This window comes from Pagrus major, chromosome 15, assembly GCF_040436345.1.
Source record: "Pagrus major chromosome 15, Pma_NU_1.0".
NCBI classification, from domain to species: domain Eukaryota; kingdom Metazoa; phylum Chordata; class Actinopteri; order Spariformes; family Sparidae; genus Pagrus; species Pagrus major.
In genome coordinates, this window is record NC_133229.1 from 28,797,914 (window position 1) to 28,824,498 (window position 26,585).

At 41.0% G+C, this 26,585-nt stretch overlaps 1 protein-coding gene across 1 annotated transcript in view; it reads right to left on the reverse strand.

The window, feature by feature from the left end:
- Nucleotides 1–1,226: 1,226 nt before the first annotated feature.
- gfra1a (gdnf family receptor alpha 1a) overlaps nt 1,227–26,585 on the reverse strand; it is a 93,497-nt gene continuing 68,138 nt past the window's right edge. Inside the window, exons 5-10 of the mRNA XM_073481590.1 lie at nt 25,740–25,912; nt 22,219–22,328; nt 21,002–21,136; nt 12,122–12,303; nt 5,264–5,311; nt 1,227–1,565 (exon numbers count right to left, since the gene is read on the reverse strand). Of these exons, the coding sequence (XP_073337691.1) occupies nt 1,413–1,565; nt 5,264–5,311; nt 12,122–12,303; nt 21,002–21,136; nt 22,219–22,328; nt 25,740–25,912 (801 nt within the window). The 3' untranslated portion in view covers nt 1,227–1,412. The remainder of the gene's footprint in view (nt 1,566–5,263; nt 5,312–12,121; nt 12,304–21,001; nt 21,137–22,218; nt 22,329–25,739; nt 25,913–26,585) is intronic.

Sequence of the window (26,585 nt, forward strand, 5' to 3'; positions counted from 1 at the left end):
GCTGCTCTGCCACAGTTATTATGGTAAACTGCACACATGCTATGCTTGTGACAGCAGGCTAACTCAGGCTGGTAGGGCTTAGCAAACGGTCAACTTCAAATCAAAGCTCCTTCCTCCAAACACGCGTGGACAGATTCACAGTTGAGGCAATAAGTCGTAACACTGAACTGACAGAAAAAGGAAGCTTTGAGTTTTTTTTGGGGGGCGATGGAGGTGTGAGTCACTGTTCAATATACTCTACAACAATAAGCCTATTTATTTTTCCTCAGCTCTTGTTTTTGTAGACGCAGTGCAGAAAAATACATCAAAACTAAAAAAAGAAAAAACAAAAAGTGTTAAGGTGAAACTGCAGCGGCTTCTCTGTCACCGTCATAGAGAAACACTGAACATGGCGTGGACTTCTAACAATTACAAGTATGTACAATCACTAATGAGTGAAGTGGACTGAGCCATCCACAGCAGCGTGTTGCCTTCTGTCCTGTGATCTCTGAGTATCACTCTGTTGGCAAAAACCAGGAGCACAAATAAAAAAGGGGAGCAGAACGCCTGCTGCTGTGTGTGTTTCTGACTGTTTTTGTCTGAGTGTGTGAAAGTGTGCAGTATGTGTTTGTGGGTCTTTGCGTGTGTGCTTTCACCAGCGGCGGTGTGTGTTCAGTATGAGCTACACTAGAGACAGTTTGGGCGCAGATGTTTTTAACTTCTCCGATGTTTTAAGTTGTCGGTGTTCACCCTGAAAAAGGAAAAAAGGCTTTCGAGTGACTTTTTTTTTCTGTCAGGTAAATATCCACGTGGATCTTTCCTAAAAAATGTAAAACACCAGATCACGTCATTATCAAAACATACACAAATCACAGAGGAGACTGAATAACACCTAAAAGGCTGCCCGAGTGATAAAATGTAGCCGTTACTGAACAGACTGTGACTTTTAAGCGAAAGACCCCACCTATAGCCTCAACACACAAACAGACGTGGGTGAAAACAGATCTGACGACTCTGAAAATCGATGCTAATTTACATTACGTTTCCAAAAAGCCACAAGCTGTGGTTTACTTGAATGTAGTCCTCGAGTATTTTCTCATTTCTGCCCTAAGTGAGCAACACAGAAGCTTTAAATCCCTTTTTTTTTTTCAACTACCCCCAAAGGGAACACAAAGCCAAACTGAGTTAACACGTATAGTAGATCACCGTTTCTAGCACACAGCTGCAATGCAAAAAAAACCAAACAAACAATAAAACAACAAAGCTTCCCAAAAAATTCATAAAAAAATCAGAGAAGGAATCAAAAGAGAGATAGAATCCAGAGGGAAATAAAAGTACAACAGGTATTACTGAGAAGAAAGGATATAATTTCTTGTTTTGCTTTTTCTTTTATACAAATGTGTGTTTGTCAGTCCGTTTGTAGTTTTGTGAGGCTACAAGACGCCCGGCGAGGAGAGCCCCTGCAGGCTGCAGTACCACAGCAAGAGCAGCGGGGGCAGCAGAGAGGTCAGGCCCGCGGGCCGTCTGGAGACAGCTGAGTTTTTCAGGATGGCGTTGGACGTACTGGGACCGTCGATCTGAGGGTCCTGAGAGAGAGACAGACGGACAGGAGAGGGAGAGGTTATTGTAGTAATAAAAAAAAAAACTAAAGACTCGCTGAGCTACAGCATCTCAGGCTTTTTAGTTTCTAGTACATGCAGTTAAAGCTCTAATGTTTCGATAGTAAGTCGTCTTAACACTAATTTTGAACCATTAACTGGTGAGGAGGCAGATTTCTTTTTTCACCTGGCACATAAAATGTAGCCGTCTTCTTTCTGGCATCATCTTTAATAGCATTGCTAATAGTTATGTAGCCATGAAATGCATAATAACAAACTCTTCTTGATTTTCCAACCAAATCACTGATGTAATGCTACATAGCTAGCCTGCACTTCTTGTTAAAATCTTGGAAAATCAATGGTGGCAATCAAAAAAGAAAGGTCCAGTGTCTGTGTACTCATTCCTGAACTCAGTGACCCTTTGTTATTATCTTTATCTGTAGAGGGGAAGTCTGCCACAGCTGAAACGTTAACTGTATGAAATGTAAAGCGTGACGGGCGAACCTTGGCAGGATTAGTGGAAAGTCAATTTGAGGTGATCATCATCTTTGCTCGTAAACTAAGCAGCTGATTAGGCACTTAACTCACTCTAAGTGGTAATTTTTGATACTGGAAATACAAACCGATATATTCTGTTATATGTATATTTTATGGGGGAAAAAGTTTAGTAGTGGGGTGAGTATCATCGGCGGCGCCAGGGAGGGACAGGGAGGGGCTTGGGGCTGCTGTAGCTCCCAGCATAGCCACAGCACCCCCAAGAACATTTATGTGGTTTTACTTATAATTTTTAATGTGTGAATACTAGGATTTGTAAATACATGAATTAAAAAAACTATTATTTTTAGATTTAAAAACATAAAACCAACACAGGTGATCTGATTCAAACTTTTGACCTTACTTCCACTTCCTGTTAGCCAAAGAGCGCAATTCTTTTGGTAGCTAGCATTAGCGAAATCAGTGTCATCATTTATAATGTTGTTTTTTAACCCCTAAACGTCCACGTGTGGAGACTCAAACAAAACCTGGAAACGGGAGTGATTGTGGTAATACAGGTGACGTTAATAGGTCTCGTGATGGTGTAGTCGCTAGAGGTTGCTGTAGATCCCCAAGAGGGCCCAAGACAGCCAGTTCTTCAGAAAATACCCTGCACAGACATTTCTGAATCAGCAGAGAAGTTTTAACAAAGGCTGGTTGGATCAGTTTGCACGGCTGGAACACAGTGTGTCCACTGACGAAACGTTTTTTTTGCTTTGCTTGTCAGCTTTTTTTAAAATGAGGTCACTGGATTTCATTTGGAGCCAGCATTCACCAACAACTGGCGAAAAGCATCAGCATCTCTGAAGAGTCGTCATGAAAGTGTGGGATATGGGATATTATCGAGACATGGAGTGAGTTCAATCAGAAACAGACAAGTGGCTCAAAAATAGCAAACATGCTTGGCAAGGGACATTCGGTGCTAGTTACAGAGAACAGAAAGTACATGAAGACTGTGGTGGAAAGTCTACGCTGTACAGATCGCACAGCGAGGTCACAGTGAGGCTGAGGAGTCATCTAATAGGGGCAATTTTCACGAGCTTCTGCATGTCATTGCAATGTTTGACGCAACAGTGGACAAGAAGCAAGTAATCCATCAAATGCCAGACAGACTCACCATGACATACAAAATGAGATATTGACTGTAATGGCTGATATGACATGAATAGAAATAAGCGATGGGATGAGGGATGCAGAGCACTTTGCTGCTCTGGTGGATGAAAGTAAAGATGTTAGTAAAAAGCAACAGATTTCAGTGATCGTGAGCTGTTTGCACCCAGTGTCAGAGGAAGAGCGTGAGCAGATGGGTTAGACACGGACTCACTACTGGCCAGCATCAAGCGTACACTCAGTCAGTGTAATATAGACCTAAATGTTTGTGTTGGTTGGCATGTGAAGCTGTGGCAGGTGTTTCTGGATCTTCTCCACAGCAGATTCTGGGACCTTTTTTCACGACAGCTTGATAAATGTAGACCAAATCAACAAACAAGTACATAAAATGCTGCCAAGCTTTTCAAGCATCAGGTGTTCTCCATGTTTTTTGTAGAAATTTAGGTCTTAACTTATATTTGCATCAGACATTCGAGACATTTTTCAGAAGCCTGGTGATTTGTTTGCCAGTACCGTCGTCATATATCCACCGGGACACAAAGTGGACTTCGGGTTGAAGTTCATTTCATTTCATGCGTGCAGGACGTGGTATATTTCAAGAGATTAGGCTGTTTAATTCAATAAACATCACCTGTAAAAACTCCTAAATAAATTCATCTGGTGCGACACAAAAAAAGTCAAAAGGTTGTTTTTAGAACTAAAATGCCACAGAAAGCAAAATAGTCCTATATAGCGTGTGCACATGTGTGTGCGTGTACATTTACATGTGCCACCGTACGTCAGTATGTGCACACAGAGCTTCACCACCACCTTTGGCTTGCTAATAAAGCTGCAAGCTAGTGGCTGGGTCATCTCCCCCAGACCTGTCCCTGCCTCTATTAAATGTCAGTCCAGTGCATAACAGTGCCTTATTATTGTACAATGACATTTACAGTGAACTTTAAAAGCCACCAGATAAGCAACAATCCCATTTCAGCCTCTAAGGAACTACAAAGAACTGGAGTTTACAGAGACGGCAGGCAGGATTGCCGTGGCACTAACTGTCAGAGGCAGGTCGGAGACTTCCACTGGCCTCGTGGTCAGAGATATAATTGTTTTCCGAGATAAACTGGGGTGAAGATTTTGATGGCACTTTCGACCAATCACACCCATACCACCAATCGATTATTAACGTATGAACGTTTCTGCAAACCACTGACACGTTCACATTTGTACCATTTTGACGTTTCTACAATTGGTGTCACATCACATTCACATTACATTATTGATCTGACTGTCACATCGGGAGGTGGAGGGGACGGTGGTGGAGCGACCGACGAGAAGGCTGCCAAGCCAGTGACCGCAGGTCAAGACTGGTTTCAACATTTATAAGTGTGAAAATACTGGTTTGTTTTGCTGAGTGAGCATCTCAACATTTGTAAGACGTCATGGGATTTTTTTAAAGGAGGCCTCGGGAACATCTCCAGCTGTGTCTGTAGCAACGAAAACAGAGATTTTAAGCCAAAACATCATCTTTTCCGAAACCCTGACCAAGTGCTTTTTGTGCCTGAACGTAGCCAAATCATTGTCGCAACATAAAATAGAAAATTCAACCTAAAGAAACGTAAAGTCGCAACATAAAGAAATGTAGAGTTTTAACATGGAAACATACATCACCAACATCTAATCAGGGGATTGGATTGCATCCAAAACAAGAAACTTGAAACATGCCTAAGAAAAGTAATTTGTCACAATTTTTTTTTTTTTTTCTGTCGAGGTTTTGTTATTTTGTGATAACTGTGTTGCTCTGAAAATGTTGATTGGGCTGTCTTGCAGATACTTTTTTAACTGCAACATGTTTCTGACAAAGAAATACAAAGCTGGGGAATATTTCACTCTGAGCACCTCTGACAAGAAAGTTTAAAGGGAACCGTAAAAATAAATTTTATCCTGTCCCACTGCGAGTGTTTTTGTGAAGTGGAAATACAATTTTTGATGCATCACCACATAATTTATCTCTGAATTTAACAAATTTAATTTTATTACATAATTGACAAACTTACCACACAGAGGACGCCATCCACAGTTGAGTTTGTCTTCAACTTCTGAGCCTGCAACGGAAAAGACACGAAGCATCACATCATCTGTTACAACCCAAAGATTTATGTTAGAAATGATAGTTTTGTTAATGAAAAAGAGCAGCTGATACATCAATAAACCAATTCAAGTTAACTTGTTTGTTAAAGTTTGCTTCATTCATCACAACACAGCAGCATTTTAGTGCTTTGACAACTACCGCTATAATTAATTTGCTTTGGTCAATCGATGGAAGAATCCAGAATGTAATTAGGCTGAAAACATCGCCGATTGATTTACACAACAGGTACAAACATCACACGGACATCAGTGTTCAGACGCTGTGACTAAACTTCAAATAACCGTCACATTCAGTCTGTATGTTTTATGGAAGCTCTGCGCTGATCTGATCATAAAAGCAGATTGGAAACTAAAGCTAAAACGGGAAAAAAACCTACAATAACCTTGGAGAGTTTACCCTGTGAGCCTGTTAAACTTTTAAAGCCTCTGATATTTTCACTCAGAGGAAGAGAAGAGCAAGGCTGAGCACAGAGGGACAGTCAAACCCAGACTCTGATTTCATCTCAGATTTATCATTCAGTGGCTGTCACACGCTCAAACACCGTCTTTGATTCTCTCTCACACACACACACACACACACACACACACACACACACACACACACACACACACACACACACACACACACACACACTTTCTGCATGCGTACATGAAGGTTAGATGCTGCTCCGTGACGACAGCGATGACTGATGCTTTGACCGCCGACATTTTATTTTTTTCTTAACATCCAATGCCGACGTCCTCAAATGCTCTGATATTTGTGCCTGGCAGCTGTGACATGGTTTAGATTAGGGTTAGATTTTGGGTCTGATGAATCAATTACAGTTAATGTAAGGCAACTAAAACACCTGCTGAGCGTTAGAGAAAGATGGTCGTGGACAGAACTCCTTCCATTTCTTGCACCGGTGCTGAAAGTTTGTCCTGGACATGGTGATGTTTTGGGAATCATCCAATAGAGACGTAATTTCTAGTAATACACGTCACATTCACCCGTACACGCACTGATGGTAGAGGCTGCCGTGCGAGGTGGTGACATGCTCGTCACTGTGACGTGCAGCTGGATGTTGGGGATCGAGCTCCACATTGGACTTGTTTCTGACGGTCACGGCACAAAAACAGGATCCACTGGGGTGTACTGTGGTGTCTGGCACCAGGGCGGATCCTTTGAGTCCTACAGTAGGGGTTGTGAGGTGGGGGCTCAGTGGATCTGACTTGTTCCAGCACAGCCCCATGGATGTTCAATCGGACATGGATGTTCAATCGGATTGGGATCTGCCATCGGGGAGTGCAGTTGCTATGGGGCTTGTACTTGGTCTGCAATGTGCTTTCTGTGGGTGATCGTAAGTGGCACCAACATACATCTAAAAATGTCCATGCTATATCAAAAACTATAGCACTGATGAGGGAATCATCACACATCCACTAACTTGAAGCTAAACCTGGTGCCTCAACTGACAGGACATGTGAGACAGGATCTGGACCTATGACGTCTGGAGCACATGGTTACAGTTTTAGTATAAAGGTGCAGCAACAAACGTTTTGACATACAGCATGTTAACCTCAGAGTTTACTCTCAGGAAGACCTGCTTTATGCACTTCATTAAAAAGCTCTAACTATATCTATGACCTTATTACTCCAGTTTAAAATTAGTGCATATGAGAAAAATGAATACAATCAAGCCGTTGATGAGAAAAAAAAGACGAGTGCACAAACATGACATTTGTTCAGTGATGACGCATCACGTGTTTAATCTTCATTTTCTCCTCTGTGTATTTACTCTTCAGGTAAAGGTTTCTAAAAATATCCCTGATTACCATGTGTTGATTGCACGACCACAATGAATTGATTTGCTGATTTGCGGCTCAGGCCTTCAATCAGCATCCAAACATCTCATTTCGTTCTGTATTTGGTAAATCAAGCATCTGATTGTGTTGCGTTTGAGACTTTGTGTAGGAGTTTGTGGCTTCAGCACAAGATTCTGGTGACCTGCATACTGCATCGCTGTATTCATGGTGGATGCTGTAAGTGAATGTAACTCCAGTTCTGGCTTCTGGGTATTTATGTGTGTGTATATGTGAGTGTGCTCAGCCTGTAGGTGTGACAGAATAATAAATGGCTCCGGTATACAGTATCGTGAATGCAGCCCAAAAATAGGGATGTACAGGATGCAGCGGGCATGGTAATACAGAAAGTGAGAAGCTGTTATTACACCTTTGCTTCAGCACTAAATGGAAAAAAAAAGCCAAAGCTCGGGCGGAATGATGTCTATAAATCATGTGTGTTTTCAAGACTCTGCATAAAGACCCAAACAAACGAACAAGCCAAGAATCCCAAGCATGGAGTGAGAAATATAAGTGGTTGTATAAGGTTATAGGAAAGACGGCCAGTTCTCACTCCCAACACGTCAAATACGTGAAGTTTGACATGGTAGTTCCTCCTCGAGCATCACTTCTTGAAGTGTCCGTCTAGTAGCTCCTACCTCAGGAGGAAGAGCGGATCGTCTAGTAATCAGAAGGTCACTGGTTCAAATCCCCGGCTCCCCCAGCTGCATGTCGAAGTATCCTTGAGCAAGATACTGAACCCCAAATTGCTCCTGATGAGGTAACTTACATGACTGAACCTATTTAAGTAATCTGGTTTTTCTTACTCAGAGCATGATCTTTTTCTAAACCTAACCAATATGTGAAATGTTTGTCAGCAAGCTTTATTTTGAAAGTCTAACCGGACCATACACATTATAGATCACTCCTACTAACTGACACCAAAGGGGTAGGTAGACCGTCATGGTCTAAGGCACAAGGCCACTGACCAGGCTGCTGTATTAGTTGGGAGTGAAAACAATGACTGAACACAACTGTCATCAGTTTGTGTTTCATGATTAGGTCCCATCTGTGTTTGGAGTCATTGTTTAGATGCATTAAGACAAAAAATAAGCGATCATAACGAGTCTGAAATCCTGAGGCCACTTAGTGTTTCACAGCAAAAACATTTTGAAATTTAAATCATACAAATGTGAATTTATAACGCAGATTCAGATTCAGATATACGGCTCCATCTGCCTCTGCACATTACTTTCCTGTTATTATGTCTCCACTATGATTCAAAACTAACCAATTCAGCAGTGTGATAGCTTGTTTTTCTTAAGTTGTGTCTATTTTGAAATAAAAGATAAAAATCCATCTGTGGTGCAATCTGTGATCCAATAGTTCAATGCAACTCTCAAAATTACCACCACTCAAAACTCAAGATTAGACCCGTCCTTCACTACGAACATAACAGACAGATCTTTTTACACAAAAACAACCACTCAACAACAACAGTGTTATCTGACGCTGTTAAAGGCTCTTTTATATCCATTTCTCCATGAAGACTAAATATTTTTAGTGTTTTATGTCATCTAAATCTTTTCTGAGATGGTTGGACATTAAAACATGGCAAAAACAGCAAAAAAGGGTGAACTGACCCTTTACATTACATCACACTTACACTGTGAAGCTTTGTCTGTGATTATATGTGTATGAAGACCATATGAACCTCTGCATACCTTGGAAGTATCCTGTAATATTAAAACATTCCGATGCTTATTGCCAATTCAAAAAAGATTTGGACGTCAACAAATTCAAATACATAATCCTGCCTCGTGTCCACGTGTTTTGGATTTGCCTAATACCTGCCCGTTCTCAAAAGTCACATTAGCATGTGGTAGATTTCCATATTTGTCCAGGGCACTTCCTGCCCGCTTTGGAGTCAACTATATTCATAAAAACAGGCTGATGGAGCCCTGGGGCTTGCAAAGTATGTTAATGTGTATGTGTGTGTGTATGTATGCCTCTATGTTGTGGCGTGTGTGTGTTTATATGTTGTTTTATCTGTGGTGGCTTTGCTGTGGGCCCAGCGAGCTCTGTTGTGTGTTGAAAAAGGAAAACCAGTCCTACAAGAGGAGGGAGACAACGAAAGCTTCACTGTGTGTTCACGTCACAGAAAGACAAATGTGGACGAAAAATGAACAAGACGCCGCAGTTAATAATGTTTGCAATTAGCATGCTAATCAGGGTAAAACACAAAGTACATCTGAGGGGGACGGGGATGTCTTTAGTTTTTATATCTGGTCCTAAACTGAATCATTGGATAGACTGAAATGTTGACTTGATGGTGGCGATAAAAAGTCAGAGGATTACCAACATCAGTATGCAAAACTAGCCAAGCCTAGGAAGCATGAATGTATGAAACCAAAACTTTGAAGTCAGGGGATCGGAAGTCACAAAGACCGATCCTCTAGGCGCTTATGATGTCTTCACCAAATCTCATTGTAATCTCCCCAATTCTGGTCAAGATATTTCACTACAAGCCAAAAATGCCAACCTGCTGCTGGTGTTGGGAAAAAAAATCAGGCAATCACCAAAGTCAGCAGGATCCATCCTCCAGGGGCCATGAATCTATGCAAGAGTTGCAGAGATATTTCAGCAACCGACAGACCGACATTTCCACCGTGGAGCCGTGCTGCTAGCAGGACTGAAAGGAGTAAGAGTCTTTTGTACAGGTATGGGTAAACAAAATAGAGACCTGGATTGTCTCTAATTTAGTTTGAAGCTCACGGTCAAAAACACTTTCCGTGTGTTGTCTGAACATTTCAGGAAGGAGTCAAACTTGATTTGAAAACAACGACATAAAGGAAGGTGGGAATGCACGAGGCTCAGTTCAAGCTGAGGAGCTTTCAGCCGGTTACACCTTCATTTCTCCGCTCTTTGATTCTTTTCTTTTGAGCCGAGGTAAAACGCAACACTGTAAGTATTGTAGGGCTGTCATTTGCAGGAAGTGGAGCGGTTCTGAGTCACTGGTTAATGGTTATTATTCTGTCTGTGTGTGTGTGTGTGTGTGTGAAAGAGAGAGAGAAATCAATGACCCCCCCCCCCCCCCCGAGTGTGCCATTACAACAGCATAGCCTGCCTTGATGCTTACACACACGCACACACGCAAAGTCATACACACATACATACATGCAACCACACTGCTAATACTGAGGCATTGTACACGCACACATACGCAGTAGAAAAGTGGTTAAACACAACTCTCTCATTAACTCGTGCTTGACGTGCTATCACAGCAGTGCCAACAGCACACACACGCACCAATACACCACCGCAGCTCATTACCAGTGCAGACTGTGTATATGTGTCTGTGTGTGTCAGCGAGAGCAAGCACTTGCGTTGTGAGTATTTGTGTGTACAGGCACGAGTGTGTAATTGCAGCTATCTCAGTATATCTGTGTGTGGACTGCATATATGTGTGTGTGTGTGTGTGTGGGGCAGTACTATTAAGCTGTAGTCTTGTTTTTACTGAGTCATGGACAAAAAGCAACCCAATCGCCAGAATATACACTGTACTGTATGGCAAAATACATTTCTGCAAAACCCACAGATAATTTAAGACTTTCTTTATGTTTTTTTAAAGGTTCAGTTTTCAATTTTTCTCTCGTCCCAACACTGTGCTGACTGTATATGCTGGTCAGGTCGAAGCACAAAAACTGCTCATTCAGAGGGACAAAAAATCGTTTGTTTTCATATTCAAATAATTGCAGATGTGAATTTGAAATAATTCCCACATGCAGCAACAAAAACATCTTAAAAACTCTGCACTGCAAGTGCACGGTCACTACAAGCATAACAACACAAACAAAGAAAAGTGACATTTATAGGTAAGATTATTGTTGCAAGAACAAATGATTCGGGTGGATTTTCTGACGCTTCATCAGGGTTGAAGTATCATTATATGTGAAACTGGTGTCTGAGTCCCTGTCAGTGCTCTGCTGGTAATGACAGTATCATCCCCACTTCCTCCCTGACCCAGGAGGAGCCCATCACCAGTGCTCAGGATTGCTGCCTGTGATCCCTCTGTTTCATCAGCCAGATAACTGTTGTTCCTGTAGAGCAGGGGTGGCTTCTCCAACTGAGAAATACAGCGTCTGAGTCTCAGTGGGCACCATGTGGCCGTGTGGAGTGTGTCAACAGCAAGAAACTGACACACCGGCCAATCGAGATCAGGACAAACACAGGAATCGGAAGATGAATCGGAAACTGTTATGCCCAACATACAAACAGCTGCCTATCTGCACGTTGAGCTGGCAATGAGTAACATTATCATCTCACATCACCAGTCGTACATCTTGTATTCACTCTCCTTCAGACTGGAGTCTGGTCTCCACCAACGCCTCCACCAATCTCGGCTTTCAGCAGCTACATGCTTCACTTTCTTCACTTTCATGTCAGGTTTTATACGTAAGACTCTACGTGCGCATGAACAACCTTGAACTTATTGTAGTATTTGTTTCACTGTCTTAACTTGACATATTTGGTATTGTGACGGTACTAGATAGATAAATGGAGCTGGCCTGAAAGTGAAAAAAGAGATAGAAAGCAAGCTAGAGGATAAAGAGGCAGTCAGGTATGCAGTAACAGGAACAGACAGGCTGTAAGATAGCTATAGATGAACAAACACTGTAGATTTATGGATAGTGAGACTGAGAGAAATGGATAGAAGGATCAGCAGGTCAGATAAAGAGAAATCGTAGCTCAGAAACTTGATCTGTCTGTAAAAACATATTTTCTATACAGAAATAAAGTTTTGAAGATGTTTTCATGCCCTGGGATTAGATTTGGCCCAGACTGGCTGGAAACCCTTGAGCCTCCAAACACAGTCATCCTCTGAATCTAAAACTGGCTTCAGTGTGTGTGTGTGTGTGTGTGTGTCTGTGTGTGTTTCTAACCTGTAGGTTGCCACAGAAGTGGTAGATGCCGGTGTCTGTGTTGATGTGGTTGTCGATGGTGTTGGGGTTGCGCTCGCGGTTCCTCTGGTAGGGGGTGGTTGTGGAGGTGGTGGTCTGGACGGGGGACATCGGCTGCCACACTCCCACATCTGTTCCATTCCCAAACGCCTGGATGGCGTTACCTACAGAGGGATAGTGAGAGAAATAAGATGTGAAAAACAAATACTTTTTGCGGAGGTGATAAAGTAAACAAAGCCAATAAATAAGTAGAGAAATAAAAAAAAGAAAAACTAATGCTTGGCAAGAAATAATTCCTGCAGGTGAACTCACCATCTGTACCACCAACCAGGTAATATGTACTACAATATCTTTCAAAACTATAATGGCATTCAGTAGAGCACATACCTCCGCCAAGTCATAATTTAAGCTCACCAGATCTGTAACAGCCAACCACTATGGCGCCATTATCTCAGCAGCACATTGGCAGTACTTACAGGTTTCTATCCCTATTTGTTAAAGTACAGCGACTGAAAAAAGACTGAAAACATAGTTGGATTTTTATTAAGATCTGCATCAAATTGTACTCAGTAACAAATACCAGCTACCTTAATACATCAGATTTTTATTCATCAAGATCCATCAATTATTCCCTGAGAAAATTAAACCAAAAACCCGAAAAACACACACAAAAAAATCCTGGATGCGTTACTTTATCCGGATCTGCTCCTAAAGTTAATCTGGTCTACTCTGGGTCGATATCCATCCAAGTTTCACTAGTTTTTTTGTGTAATCCTGCTGACAAACCAACCGACCAACAGAAGGACACGGGTGAAAACATAACCTCCTCGGCGGAGATAATAAGCAAGTTTAATTTAAGTCGTTTACATCGGAACACACGAGCACTTGATGAGTGTGACTTTGAGACGTGCTGAGCTGGTAAATAATTAGTTTGCTCCGGCAGAAATACGACGTTGTAATTCCCAGCAGGTCACTTTAGCTCTGGGCCGGATCTCATCATGAATCACATGCTTGTTAGTCCCCATGTTAAAATAAAGGTTTATATTGCAGCGGCCTAAACCACAATTAAAGGTGAGTTAGACGGTACTTAAGTTTTGTTATCACTTCCCTCGATTATAAATTCACCACACAGTCAAAAACCTGAGTGCTGATGTGGCTATTTACCATTAGAGTCCATTAGTGGCCCTATTAATAGCCTTCTATGGCTTTGATGTAAAAGACACACACACACACACACAGACACACACACACACACACACACATCAGAGGAAAGCTGAGCTTCACAGATCTGCTGTTTGAACGTAATGATATTCTTCCCTCCAACAGTGAAACTATGACCCTGATGCTGTGGTAAAGGAAGGGAGAGCTGATCTGCATAACGGCTCTTTAACCTCACTGAAATATTCATACATGCATGTGTGAAGACACACGGGTATGCCTACATGATGTCCAGCATATATTCATGTTGTTGGATCAGGTCAAATATATATTCAAATGATGGGAAAATAGCTGTATTGTAAAAATTTACATAAATAATAATGTGGTTCTCTGTAAAAGTCTGTTTAAAGGGGCAGTCTGTAGTTTTGGAGAAGAAATTCAAACTCAGAATTGTAATATTTGAAATAAAAATTCATTTTTCCATAACTGAATAAAGAAGCTGTTCTCAGAGGAAAATGAGGTCCCCATAAGAACACTGTTTGAAGCTAGAAAAGGTGGCAGGGTAGTAACCATAGTAAACCAGGGTATAACCAAAGTAAAACAGTATGAAAATGTGTTGTCCTTTGAGGTCAGTTTGTTTATTCAGTTTATTCAGTCATGGAAACAAAAAGAGCTTGTTCATTTAGTTTGCTTACACATAAAAATGAAGATGTTTCTCTTCTGAAGAAACCAAAACTTCATATTGCACCTTTAAATGATTGCAGTCATTTACAGCCTTTCAAGCGGACATTCAAAATAAGCTATTGCAACAGAAATTAACACTCAATAAATACATAAAATGTCATTAATGCTAATCACAGCATCTGTCCTTCCTTCCTGTTCTTTTCTCCGTACACGTACTCGAGAAGCCTTCAACAACTCCTCCTATTGAATTTTAAGCATTCATTCAAAGGTGTCTCAAAACAAGTGATGTTAAATTCGAACACCTGTCTGAATAAACATTCTGTCCTTGAACGTGTCGTTGGCGCTAACTAGAACTGTTCTGCTCCCTCAAGTAGACGTTCAACGTTGGTTTCTTTAATTCAGGAATGAAATATTTCTTGTGGATTTATTCACCGCAAACTAAAGCAGACCTTAACTACGGAGACAACAGACCAGAAAACACTGAAATGCGTCATTCTGCTACTTCTGCTACTTCAAATGCACGACAGAAGAAGATTTCTTGTCAGTGTTTCGGTATGACGACTTGTTAAGTTACAGCAGAGTTGTGAGTGTCTTACATCACCAGATTTGGTGACTCTGGTCCACACCTCCACACCTCCACACTGTAGCATCCTAAGTCCTACAGTTGCACTGCAGGGCAAAGGGAGTACCTGCTGCGGTACTGGCAACATTCATCCTGCAGATGTTGGAAACTCTGAAGGATGATCGATAGCAGGGATTTCTCCAGTCAGTGACCTTCCCTCGTCTCCTTACAGCTTTTCTGAAAGCACCCATGGCAGCGTTCCCTGTTCCTGCTGACCTAGTTCGGCATATTTCCCTTTGCATAAGGAACCAGGGGGAATCTCAGGGTGTACTTGGTCATCAGTGTCCTCAACTTGACTTTTGATTGCAGCTCTGACAGTTAGCTATTAGAAAACTGTGGATTTCTTGCACTGAATATTTTTTGACAGATGAACCAGCCACCCAGATGTGAAGGACAACACGTCTGAATAGTATTGTGCATATAAAGACATTCATCTGAGTGGACTGACTTGTGTTTGGACTTAAAAGCACGTTGAACAGAACGGCTGTATGCAGCGAGGTCTCACCCTCCTCCTCTTCCCTTTCCTTCCCCCAGTGGAAGTGTCTTCTGCTTAAACTCATCCTGACCTAGAAAGAACCTTTCAGTTCACTCCACTATGCACATTTAATAAATGTGACTATTAATCTTCAACCGAGAGGAGCTGGAGACTCCCTCACTTCATCCGCTTTGCTGAATTGACTTCTGGTAAAACCCGACGTCACAAAAGAAGGAAAGACTTTCTCCTTCTCACAATGACAACAGACGAACAATCTACTGTGGAGATAAATGTGTATGTTTGTATTTTATTTATGATTAGTGAGTTCAATTCATATGTTTTTTGTTTTAATGTGTATATATGTAAGCAAAAGTAAGCTACTGTATGTATTTGAGTCAGGTAGCTAATATAATGGGATGAGCCTAAAATAAACTGGCAGTTCCAACAAATCTTTAATTTTCAAGCTAACAGTGCCTCATTTTATTTCCTCAAAATGTCTGTTGAACATTTTGATTCAGTCTGAAAAAGAAAAATATGTTTACAAAGCTGCCAACATGTGCCGCCACTCACGTGAGCTGCAACAATCAGCACAAAATAAGTCATTTTTTGTCAATATCCTGCCGCCCTGATATCTGCGACTTTGCTCATGAGTGTGCATGTGCATATTTAATTTTTTGCTTATGTGTGCAAACATGCAATTGTGCAGCTGTGAGCTTTGTGCCGAGACAGCAGAAGGATGATGAGCATATTGTAAGTGTTGATGGGCTCTTTTTCCTGTCTCCTGTCTCTTCACCTCAGGCCTAATAACACTCACATCACAGTGTCTGGAAGTGAAAGACAGTTTGCATCTCGGATTAAGGATGTCACACAAATAAATGTGTGAGGTGCATTTGTATTTTCTATATGCTCTCTGCTTATACTGCATATTCATTGCCTTCTCCATTAATCCCAATCAATAACTTAGCATACCCAACCACACCTTTATTATCAGATAGGGCTGCAACTAATGATTTCATTTACTGTCAATTAATTTGAAGAGCTGCGTTTGATCACAAACTTTTCAAGATAGCAAATTAGCTGGCATCTACTTGGTCTTATTATCTCGAACTGAAACATAGAAGTGATGTTTTATTGTGACTAAAAATGTCATAGTCCAACCTGACAAACCTCATACACCTGCCGTTTTCTTCTTTTCTTTTCCCTCTTCAATATAGACTGAATTTCAAGAAGTATTACTTTGAGCTCAGAGCTCTAAACTTTGAGTGTATTTGGATAATAAAGCAAAGATATAGAGCTCATTCCTTTCCTCAATAGATTCAATGGAGAGTAAATGGCGCCTCTGCTACTGTTTACTGTGGAAACATAAAACTAATTCACAACCACTGCGGACAGAACAAATAAACTGTGATATACAAGATGTACACAATGTACTGAGGCTACACTTTTCCTGAAATCACACAAACAAACACTTCTGTTCACGCTGTACTTCTATGTGTGTGAGATCCCTTACTAACACTTAACTTCAGCCCAATGAACTTTATGCCCATGGTGTTTATAATATAAATCTGAGAGGGTTTAAAGGCAAACAAGCCACAAAATTAAAGACAGGATTAAGATAACATTCTTGAGGTGGCATAAAAGTGTCTCGTTAATGGTTACCAAACCCGCAACGTGCAGCTGACTTGATGCTGTCCAAGGAGCTGCAACTTCTTCAACCAGTCGCCTATTTTGGGAATTGCCATCATCAAACCTGACTAGAATGAAGTATCACCTTCTAACAAACATTCATAGCTGTTATTGTCCTTGTTCTAAAGCTTAAAAAACACTTATAAACCCTCAAAATATTAAGAAGTGATGAAGACCAAATACTTATCCTGACTTCCAAGGTCTTACGCTCCAACTGATCCTCAAAAAGATACACAAAATAAAAGAGTATACACACACAAACACGTTTAAAGCACTAAACCAAACATTCATTTAACCTTCACTAACGCACACATCGCTTTGCATTTGAGCAAACATGATATCATCGTCTCACTGCGGCAGATATTTGTGTGAGCAGTACAAGTTCGCCTCTCACAGATGTCTACATTACCACTTTAGCTCACTTTACATGTGCGAAGTTGGCTGTAATACTAGAATTATGATCATGTCGGATGGTGTGACCTTTGCATATTCAGTGCACATATTCCAGAAATAGGCAGAAGCATCGCAGTGGAAAGACTTCGAATACATTCAAGCTCCAGTGTTTTTTTTCCTGGGAATATTAAAGCAGTAGTGTCAAACCTGGGGGCGGGACCCCTCCAAAGATCACAATATAAATGTTGTAAGAGTTGTAAGAAGAATTATACAATAGAAACAAAATATATATATATATATATATATATATATATATATATATATATATATATATATATATATATTGATTTACTGAACATTAGTACCTCCACTACAGAGCAGCTTATTTCCTCAGGCTCCTCAATTCATCCTCAACACTCCACCATGACTAGTTCTTCTTTCCGACTCTCTTATTTATTCATGAGTCTGTGTAGTTTTTGTGTTTTGTGTGTATGTAGCAACAGATATTCTATTATAAAATCTCATATTGCACAATGGAAATTAAATTAATCTTCAACCTTGAATCTTAAAGTGTCAAAAAACTATTTGAACCTTTGTTAAACATTTTGTCGTTTGTCGTCCTAAAAGTTTTCAATCATATTCAAGCCCAGAGAAATCTACATCGTCATAATGCTTTTACCCCGTCTAGTTGCTATAACTTCAGGATCATAGTGAACATAACATCAACACAACTTTAATCCGGTAACATTTCTGCCTGAGTCACCTCCGATACATTTTCATCTGCTGTGGTGGTTGTTCAACAATGAAGAAAACAACTCCAATGTTCCCAACTGCTCAATTTTTAATTGAGAGACTGCTAGAGATCGAAACTACATACTGTGCATTTAAGGTCTTTAAAAAAACACTCAAAACAATAAGACATAAGGCACAACCTTTGCTGAGAGTTTGCAAGTAAACATGCTTAGTTTTAAGGGTCAAGAGTGAAAAATGTTGGGAACTAGCATGTGAAAGGATGTTTATATTTAATATGTGTCTGTCACAGTATGACACATAAATAAAGACGAGTCAGACTCCCATCCCAGGCAACTCTCTTCCATCTCCGAACAATAAATCATCTAAATTGCAGTACGAGAACAGAAAGTCCTCTCTCTCTCAGTCTTTCCCATATTCTCTCTTTCTCTCTTATCTTTCTTTCCCTCTTGTAGTTTCTCACTAGTCATGACCCTGTAGCCGGCGTGTGTCAGGATCTTCGGAGTTGTCAGTTGCAGTTACTGCTGAGCAAACTTAATGAGAGCGGAAAAAGGGAGGGCATGAAAGGAGAGAGGACAGGGAGATGGGATGGGATGAGCTGAAATAAGTGAGGTGAAGCACAAGCAGGAGAACAAGTAACGGGAACGGGGTTGTAATGGTCAAATAAGTAAGCAGCAGAGGAAGAAGAGTGGGAGAGGAGAGAATTGAGACTAATAATGAAAATTCAGGGGAGGCCTGTTCCCTCGCTTTGCCCTTCACTTGGCTCTCAGTCAATAAAAGCAAATATATAGAGACAGAGAGCCGGTTTTAACCCACATTAACCCCCTTTGATATTGTGAATCTCGCATTGACACACTCGAACACACACATAAAATCATGCAAACATGGAGAAGCAGAGACATTTATGTTATGGTACAAATCTAGCTCATAAACTTACTGAGAAATACACAAAGATGATAACATGCAGACTCAAGCACACACACACAAACACACACTGTGTGAGTGTGGCAGCCCCTTATTATCTACAGCAGACCAACCTTGTTAACCCTGCCTGGTAAAAAGACAACAGAGCGGAGAAAACAAGAGGAGGGAGGGGAGAAGATAATAGAAGAGGAGAACGAGAGAGTGAAAATGAGAAGAGTTGTAGGAAACGCGGCTGCATCTTGTTGGTGTTTTCTCATCTGGGACCTGTCATTCCCAGAGAGGAGAATCAAAAAACGCCCACTTTGCTTGTGAAGAGCTGAACCATCAGCAGCAACTCACCCCCTTTACTGTGACTATGACTCATTGTTTTGAATGCCACGACATTTTCTAGATCATACACCTGCATGTTGATCGATTACTTGTTCGATACAGGTATCTTGCAGTCGTTTGCTTCATCAATAGAATACATAATTAATTTGCTAACAAGGCACATGTGCACCAAAATGCTTTATATATCAACAGATCTCACTAGAACAAGCTTCACTGATCAACTCTCACCTGACGGCAGACCAACAACCGGCTGATATCATCAAGTACGTCTGTTCTTACGATACAGTTTGCATTACACCTTTGAGTTTCCGTTCACATGCATAAGAAGCCGGACTCTCTGCTCATTAGCATTTCATTTAAGCAACTTGAGCACATTTAAGATTCCGTTTAACTTCCACCCGGGTTGAGGTTTCAATCATTTTGTCAGGCATGAATCCAATAAGATCCCCTTAAAAAATCCAAATCCCTTCAAATCCCCTTTTTGAATGTATTTAGGTTCAACTTTCAGCATTGTAAGTAAAGTCACTGAAGTTAAAGATAACTGGAAAGTTGAACTGGATTGACATGGTTGTTTCTCAAGAGCAGAATCATGAATCTGTTGATGCTCAAAGTTTGATGCTGGCTAACAGAAAACACATGACAGTAACAGTAACCAGGGTTCGCAAATTGAGACTGGCTAAACAAACTACCAACCGACGCAGTAGTCAATCAGGACAGAGGCGTAGCAATGTGTAAGTGCATCATTTCGTCCAAATATGGTCACTTCTGGCTCCAGAAAACCAAGATGGCAGCTTTTGTTTTTATAAATTTGCTTTGTCAAAAAGAGAGAAAACCCCCCGAGACCTAACTGCTTCACTTTTTGATTTAATGCACTGACAGTCCAGATGCAAATCAAAGTCGACTTTTCATTTATCCTTTTTCTGCTCTTATCATTAACATGTTAATTCATGTGAGGATCACTTTTGTTTCATGAGCTAATCAGTTGGGATGAACACAGATTGCGTAATTAATAAAAGATTTCATCACAAAGATCACACACTAAATCTTGTTTTCAGCCAATCGAGCTGACTAGATTTCAGCAACCATCCTTCAAGCGTATGTGATTACAAACATCCATCCAGCTTCTGTGTCCTTGAGCAAAATACTCTGGTTGTGACCCGGTGTTCTGACCTCTGCAGAAGAATCAATGTAGAATCACATTACACTTAAACAGTGGTGTGCAGCATCGCAGCAGGCTGACTGACACCGAGTGTGCTATCAAAACAAAGGGAACATAATTACCTCCGATTACAGGGACACACACAATGAATCTGGCTCTTATCTCTACAGCTCGGTAGGAATGTCCTGCAACTTATTAATCCTGGCTGGAAATAGGTGTGTTTATACGTGTGTGTGTGTGGGATAGAGACAGACAGTGCGTGTGTTTGAGCCGGGGTTGTTAATTAAAGCCGTTGTGTAAGAGGGCTGGATGAAAAAGCCGCTTTCTGTCAAAGATCTGGAGCAGGAGTTCTGCTACAGCTTTTAGGCACACACACACACACACAAATGAGCATAGAGACGTACACACATTCAGGCACGGTGCTGCAATGTGACTGGTTTCGCTATAATGCAGCAGGATAACAATGCGAGCATGGCAATAGGATATATTTGGTCAGAAGGGAGAGACAAGAAAAGAAAAGAGAGGATAAAAAGAGCAAAATAGGAGAGAGAGCAGCAGAGCAGAATGGATGAAAGTAGGAAGTAGAGGAAGTGAAGCCAGAGGAGCAGATAAGAGTAAAGGCCAACAGAAAAGAGCAGAAGAAAACAGAATAATAAGCAGCTGGATGGAGGGGTAACTCACGGAGGCAGGTGTTCTCGCTGAAAAACTCGGTGAACTTGTCACACTCGTCCTTGTTGTTGCCACTGTTGCTGCAGTCGCAGTAGGGTGAGACGCTGATTTTGGGTGTGCGCAGGTAGTTGGGAGTCATCACGGTACCTGCAGCAGGCGGATGGAGAGATTTGTCATTCATGCAATCATCTGTCTTTGTTTTAGTAACAAATCTGATGCGTAAACAAGGATTCTCTGCACATGTGTTATTGTTAAAAACACCATATGCTGCTGACTGTCAAGAAAAAAAGAATATTTAAAGCTTTTAAGACTCAGTTATCACCCTCCTTCTGTGTTATATCATAAATGTCATAATAACAAAGTTAAAGCGTCTTTACATTAATTTCTCTCTCTCCTCCTCGTGTAGAGGAGTAATGCAGTGTGGTGGAGTTTCTGCAGGAAGCAGAATGCAGAGAAACCCGAGTGAAGAATAGGCTTTCTCTTTTGCGAGGGAAAGTAAATAGCTTCAGTCAGTGATTTCTCGCTCCCCCAATGGATTGTTCCCTTGTGCTGGCTGCTTTCCAAAACAGGCCTTTTTGTTTTGCAGTAGGCAGAATGAATTGGCGCTGTGCGGACAGTGTGGTCTGGTTTCATGACTTGCGAGGACCGGTTCTTGACAGCTTACTTTTGTAGTGAGGACATAATGGGTTGTGAGGAAAGTTTGGCCGGGGGTCAGTCGGGTCTTAATTTTTAAAGTGAAAGTTTTCCTTCATTCATTTAACCTTTATTTTTAGTCATGAGATCATTGTTGGGCGACCCAATCATTTGCAATGCATTGAGCCAATAACAAATCAAAAAAAAAGAAGAAAAAAGAAACTACTAGATAATAAAAGGCAGTCCTACAATTGGCCAATGAAAAGCCATTACAAACTTTTAGATCACAGAGGATGATTTGCTAGAAAAATGAAGATGATTTAGATGTGAAATAAAGTGGTTTAGATGATTATTACAACTTGTCTGATGATCTGACTGCTTGTGTTTCTTGTCCCATCAAACTTGTCTTTCCCAAATTCGGCACAAACTTAAGTTAGCACAATCTTATCGTAAGCGATAGAAAGAAAACAGTGAAAATAAGATCCAAACAACAACAAAATTATCCTTTAAAGACCTCATAAAGAAAATTAACAATCCACTGAGCCCGGCTGTGAATGCCGGGACAGAGCCGACCAATAACAATCAAGTGAACTCACCAATCAGACCCGAGTACGAGAGGAGGCAGTCTGCGTAGTTCTCCTTCAGACAGCCTGACAGCGAGCGAGGCTCTGGCTGGCAGTTGACAAAGAAGTCAGCCAGTCGTGACCTGAAACACACACGGATCCCAAAAACATTTCAGAGCCAAACATGATTATAACTCCAATAGATTTTATATGAGAAATTCAGATGGCCAATGTGATTGGAATGTGCAGCAAAATGCCCCGGTCCAAATGAGTGAGCGCTGGAAGTAATTTCTCTCAATGCAATTAGCCTTCTTAATGGCTGCCTTCGGTGGAGTAAGATGACCCTCTTACGTATGCTGCGGCTGGTTTATATCCTGGAATGAATGAGACTAAAGGCAATTCTGCACCAAGTCTGTTCTGTTTCATTTACTGCCTTCATAAATGTTTGTTTACACTTTGGCCACAGGTGCATTGGCATGTGAAATTGAAGTGGAGTTTGGATTCCCGAGGAAGTTACCATATGAAGTTAGATTAAATGTGATATACTACTGTAGCTCTTTGACACAAAGCAACGGCACTTTCTGGACTGTAACATTTTTTTGAAAAGTTGATTTTACCCAATCTGGACCGAATGCTTGCAGTTTTCATTCCTTTTAGGGATATTAACATTTCACTTTTTTTTTTTTTCTGTTACTAACATTTTATAATAATTGTGGAGATATTTTCCATCCGGACAGGAATGTAAAAGGTCAGATAATCAGAGGCTGGAAACCAAAAGCGCATTTGAAATGTCTTGAAATAGAGCACTTCCACTGAGTGTGCAGTCGTAAGAACAAAGGGCCAAAGTTGAACAAAGCAGAGTCTGCAGAAACTAACGGATGCATCCCAACAGATTCTTTTCCTCTTTTCATTTTTCATATTTGCTTTTGGCTCAAGATGAGAAGAATTTTGTCAGTTTATATAATACATTTTAAAAAGGTATAACTAAATTATTTACAGCCCATGTGATCATCCTTTCAAGCAATGAAGTCAGTGAGTGAAACGTTGGCTTGACCAATAGGAACAGTGGCCAAAAGTAATAAGACCAAGGTAATTCAAAGAAAGTCAGATCATTATAAACATAATACATTATATACATTATATAAATGATATGGAAGTTTCCTTGAAAGTGTGAAGACATTACCACTTAAAGATATCAGGGGGAGATTTTCTCTAACCAAATTTATATTTACAGTCAGTAACTCACCAAAAATCGTTGTTTATCGTATCTCTGAGGGTTCACAGAGCTTTTCAAAGAATGTAGTTCCTCATAAAACACTTGCAAAACAAATTTTTTATCATTTACTTCATCTTTTTGCCTTTTACGTGTGAATTGCTACATTTCTCGGAGGGCCTGTCCTCATCAGAAAAATGACTGTATAGGTCGAAAATTCAAGCAGCTTATTACGACACATTAATGTTTGTCGTTAGGTGGAGACCTCAAGTGGTTGTCGCAATTATTGTAGCAAAGGAGGAAGTGAGAAGAAGTAGAATAAAGAGCAGTAAGTCCGTAGAGGAAGTGGGTCAGGATGGACGGTCGGGTGAAACAAGCACAGAACTTTTAATCAGGACACCGTGTGAAACAGGAAGTCGACCTTGAGTTATTTTAACTTACAGACATAGTTTAGTTACATCATGTACATAATATAACGAAGGTTACTTTGGGTGATATTTACCAAATGTTTTTCAAACCTAACCAAGTAGTTTTATTGCCTAAACCTATCCAAGCTGTGACAGTATCACGGAGGTGCAGTACGTGTGTTGCGCTCACACTGCAGCAGTCATGTGGTTTTGGGAACAGTGATATATTTCAATTTGGGAGATGCTGACATCGACCCGTTCAGTCGTTTAGGTATGAGAATGTGTTGTTCTTCTCCTTCATGTGCAAAGGAATCCTGCTCATAATAATATTGCTCCACTGGTGGTTATAAAACTCCACAAACATAGTTTTGAAATTTTTGGTTCAAATTTCTGGAGAGAAGAGTTCTGTGTTTATCTGACAGAGAGAGTTACGATCTGCCTCCAGGAAATAGTCGCAAACACGCACCAAAACACCCAAATACACACACATATATGCACTCTCAGTACGATCTATCTAATCACACCAATCTGGTGCAGAGCAGTGCGTAGTGAGAGTTGTCAACAGCAGCCAGTATACTCCACCTGACATATGGTGAGGGAACTGGTGGAAATGCATGGCTTTAATCTATCTGTGCTGACTGACAAATGGACTGGGAGAGAAGCCGCGCTGCAGCGAGACCTGGTGTTCAGCCCTGAGCGTATGTCTGACGGATAGAGAGCGCCGCGGAAAGAAAAAAAGACAGAGATGGAAGGAGAGGCAGAAAGAAACTTGTAGTATGAATTTACTGTTGTCATGCTGCTTGCTGTTAAGTAGAGACAAAGGGTGAGGTGGGAGGGAGGGAGGGAGGGAGGCAGACCTGAGGCCACGGTCCAAATGGAGCTCATTTATGATGCCTAATGCTTCCATTTAATCCCAGAGAGCCACATGACTGCTGGCTGCAGGCTCAGAGACTGCACACACACACACACACACACACACACACACACACACACACACACACACACACACACACACACACACACACACAGGAAAGAGAGTAATTCAGTGATGGACATCTGACATCACCCTCATTGGATGAGTGTGCGTGTGTGCTTGCATGCATGTGTGTGACTTGTGGTGTGATGGCAGCCAGTTTATTTGTGCTGGTGCTGGTGACTGCAGTGACTCCACTGTGTAAAGAGGTGTCCGAGGGTATGTTTGTTGTTTGTTCCTGTGTGCGCTTGTTAATCACTGTGTGGGGACTCAATGTAAACAATTACGTTTTATGGGTTAAGACTCGGTGCATGGTTAAGATAAGCATTCAAGTGGAGTTCAGATTAGAAAAGAGTCTCGAGGGAATTCATGTTAGTCAATGTAATGTTCTCGAGTGACCAAAGGAAGTACTTGTGTTTCAGACTGTGTTCTGTGCAACGTCGGACACACAGCTCTTAATTTAAACATAACAGGGTTATTACGAGTGGCGACAGTATTGGAGGGCAATGTTTTCACTCTTCGGGTCCGTGCACGATGGTGTCACAACTGTGTAGAACCCCGTTCAGACCAACGATTCACAAAAAGTTGAGTTGAAACTTGCAAATTCTTGCAATTCGTCGACCTGAAACATTCTGAAAACCTGCCAGTTTACACCAATGTGAATAAATGAGACGGAGTATCATCGACTCTCTGTACTTCTGCTCTAACTGCCAGCTTTGTCAGGCTTTTCAACACTGTGGTGGCACAGCAATAGTGAGTTACTTGCTACAGATGTATTTCGATTAATGATGGAACGACAAAAACAAAAGGTGTTTTCAGAGCACACACTGAACATTATGCTAGCCAGGATGTACCAAACCTGGTAATGAATGTTATAAAATGTTCAAGTTATTCCCCATCTCTCTACCCTAATAATAAGGTAAAATACCCAATAACCCAATAAAGGTGCACTGTTTCCCACCTGCAGATGTAGTTGGTCTTGCAGGAGGCCTGCAGCTCGAGACAGTTGGGTTTCTGTTTCTCTTCGTACGAGCAGACGGGGACGATGGTCTGACGCCTGCGTTCAGAGCACGCTGTCTGGTCGCTAAGCGGGCACGAGCAGAACAGCATGCCATAGCTGTGCTTTGGAGGAACCTGTGAGGCACAAGAACATAACATTACCTGTGAAGTGAAGTCATCTGCAAGACCTTCCTTTTATTCTTATTTTGGTTTTGGTCTTTTCTTTGTTGATCACCATCAGTGGCTATCACAGCTCAGGCTAACTATCTAGGCTATAACTATCTGTTTATTCCAAACAAAGTTATCCTGGGTTGTTGAAAATTGAAAACCTATGAAGGATTTTTCTAGGCATGCATTTTACATAAGTTAAAACAGAAAAAATTTACAGATTATAAGGCAAAAATGGCAAAATTTGCTCCAGTCTCTTTTTAACATTTCAACATCGATGCTGAAACACCACAGTTGGTCCACAACAGAAGAATGTCATCCTAGCTTTATCTCAACAAAGCAGAAACTTGAAGCTTAAGGCTGTTCACACAGAGACTTCTGTTATGAAAAAAGAAAACAAAATTATACATCACAGTTAGATTAAAAATGTCATGCACAGACAACTACAAAGAGTAGTATTTCTATGTATTCATATTGCTGCCATCCCAGTTAAGTAATTCCAAAGGGACAGCATGGGAGCTGGGTTTGTAATTACAATGTTTCACATCAGTTTTTACAATATGGCACAAACAGTAAAAACATCTTTTGTGTTTGATGACTGAATCAATGTCAAAGCTCAGCGCTGGAAAAGCAAACCCTG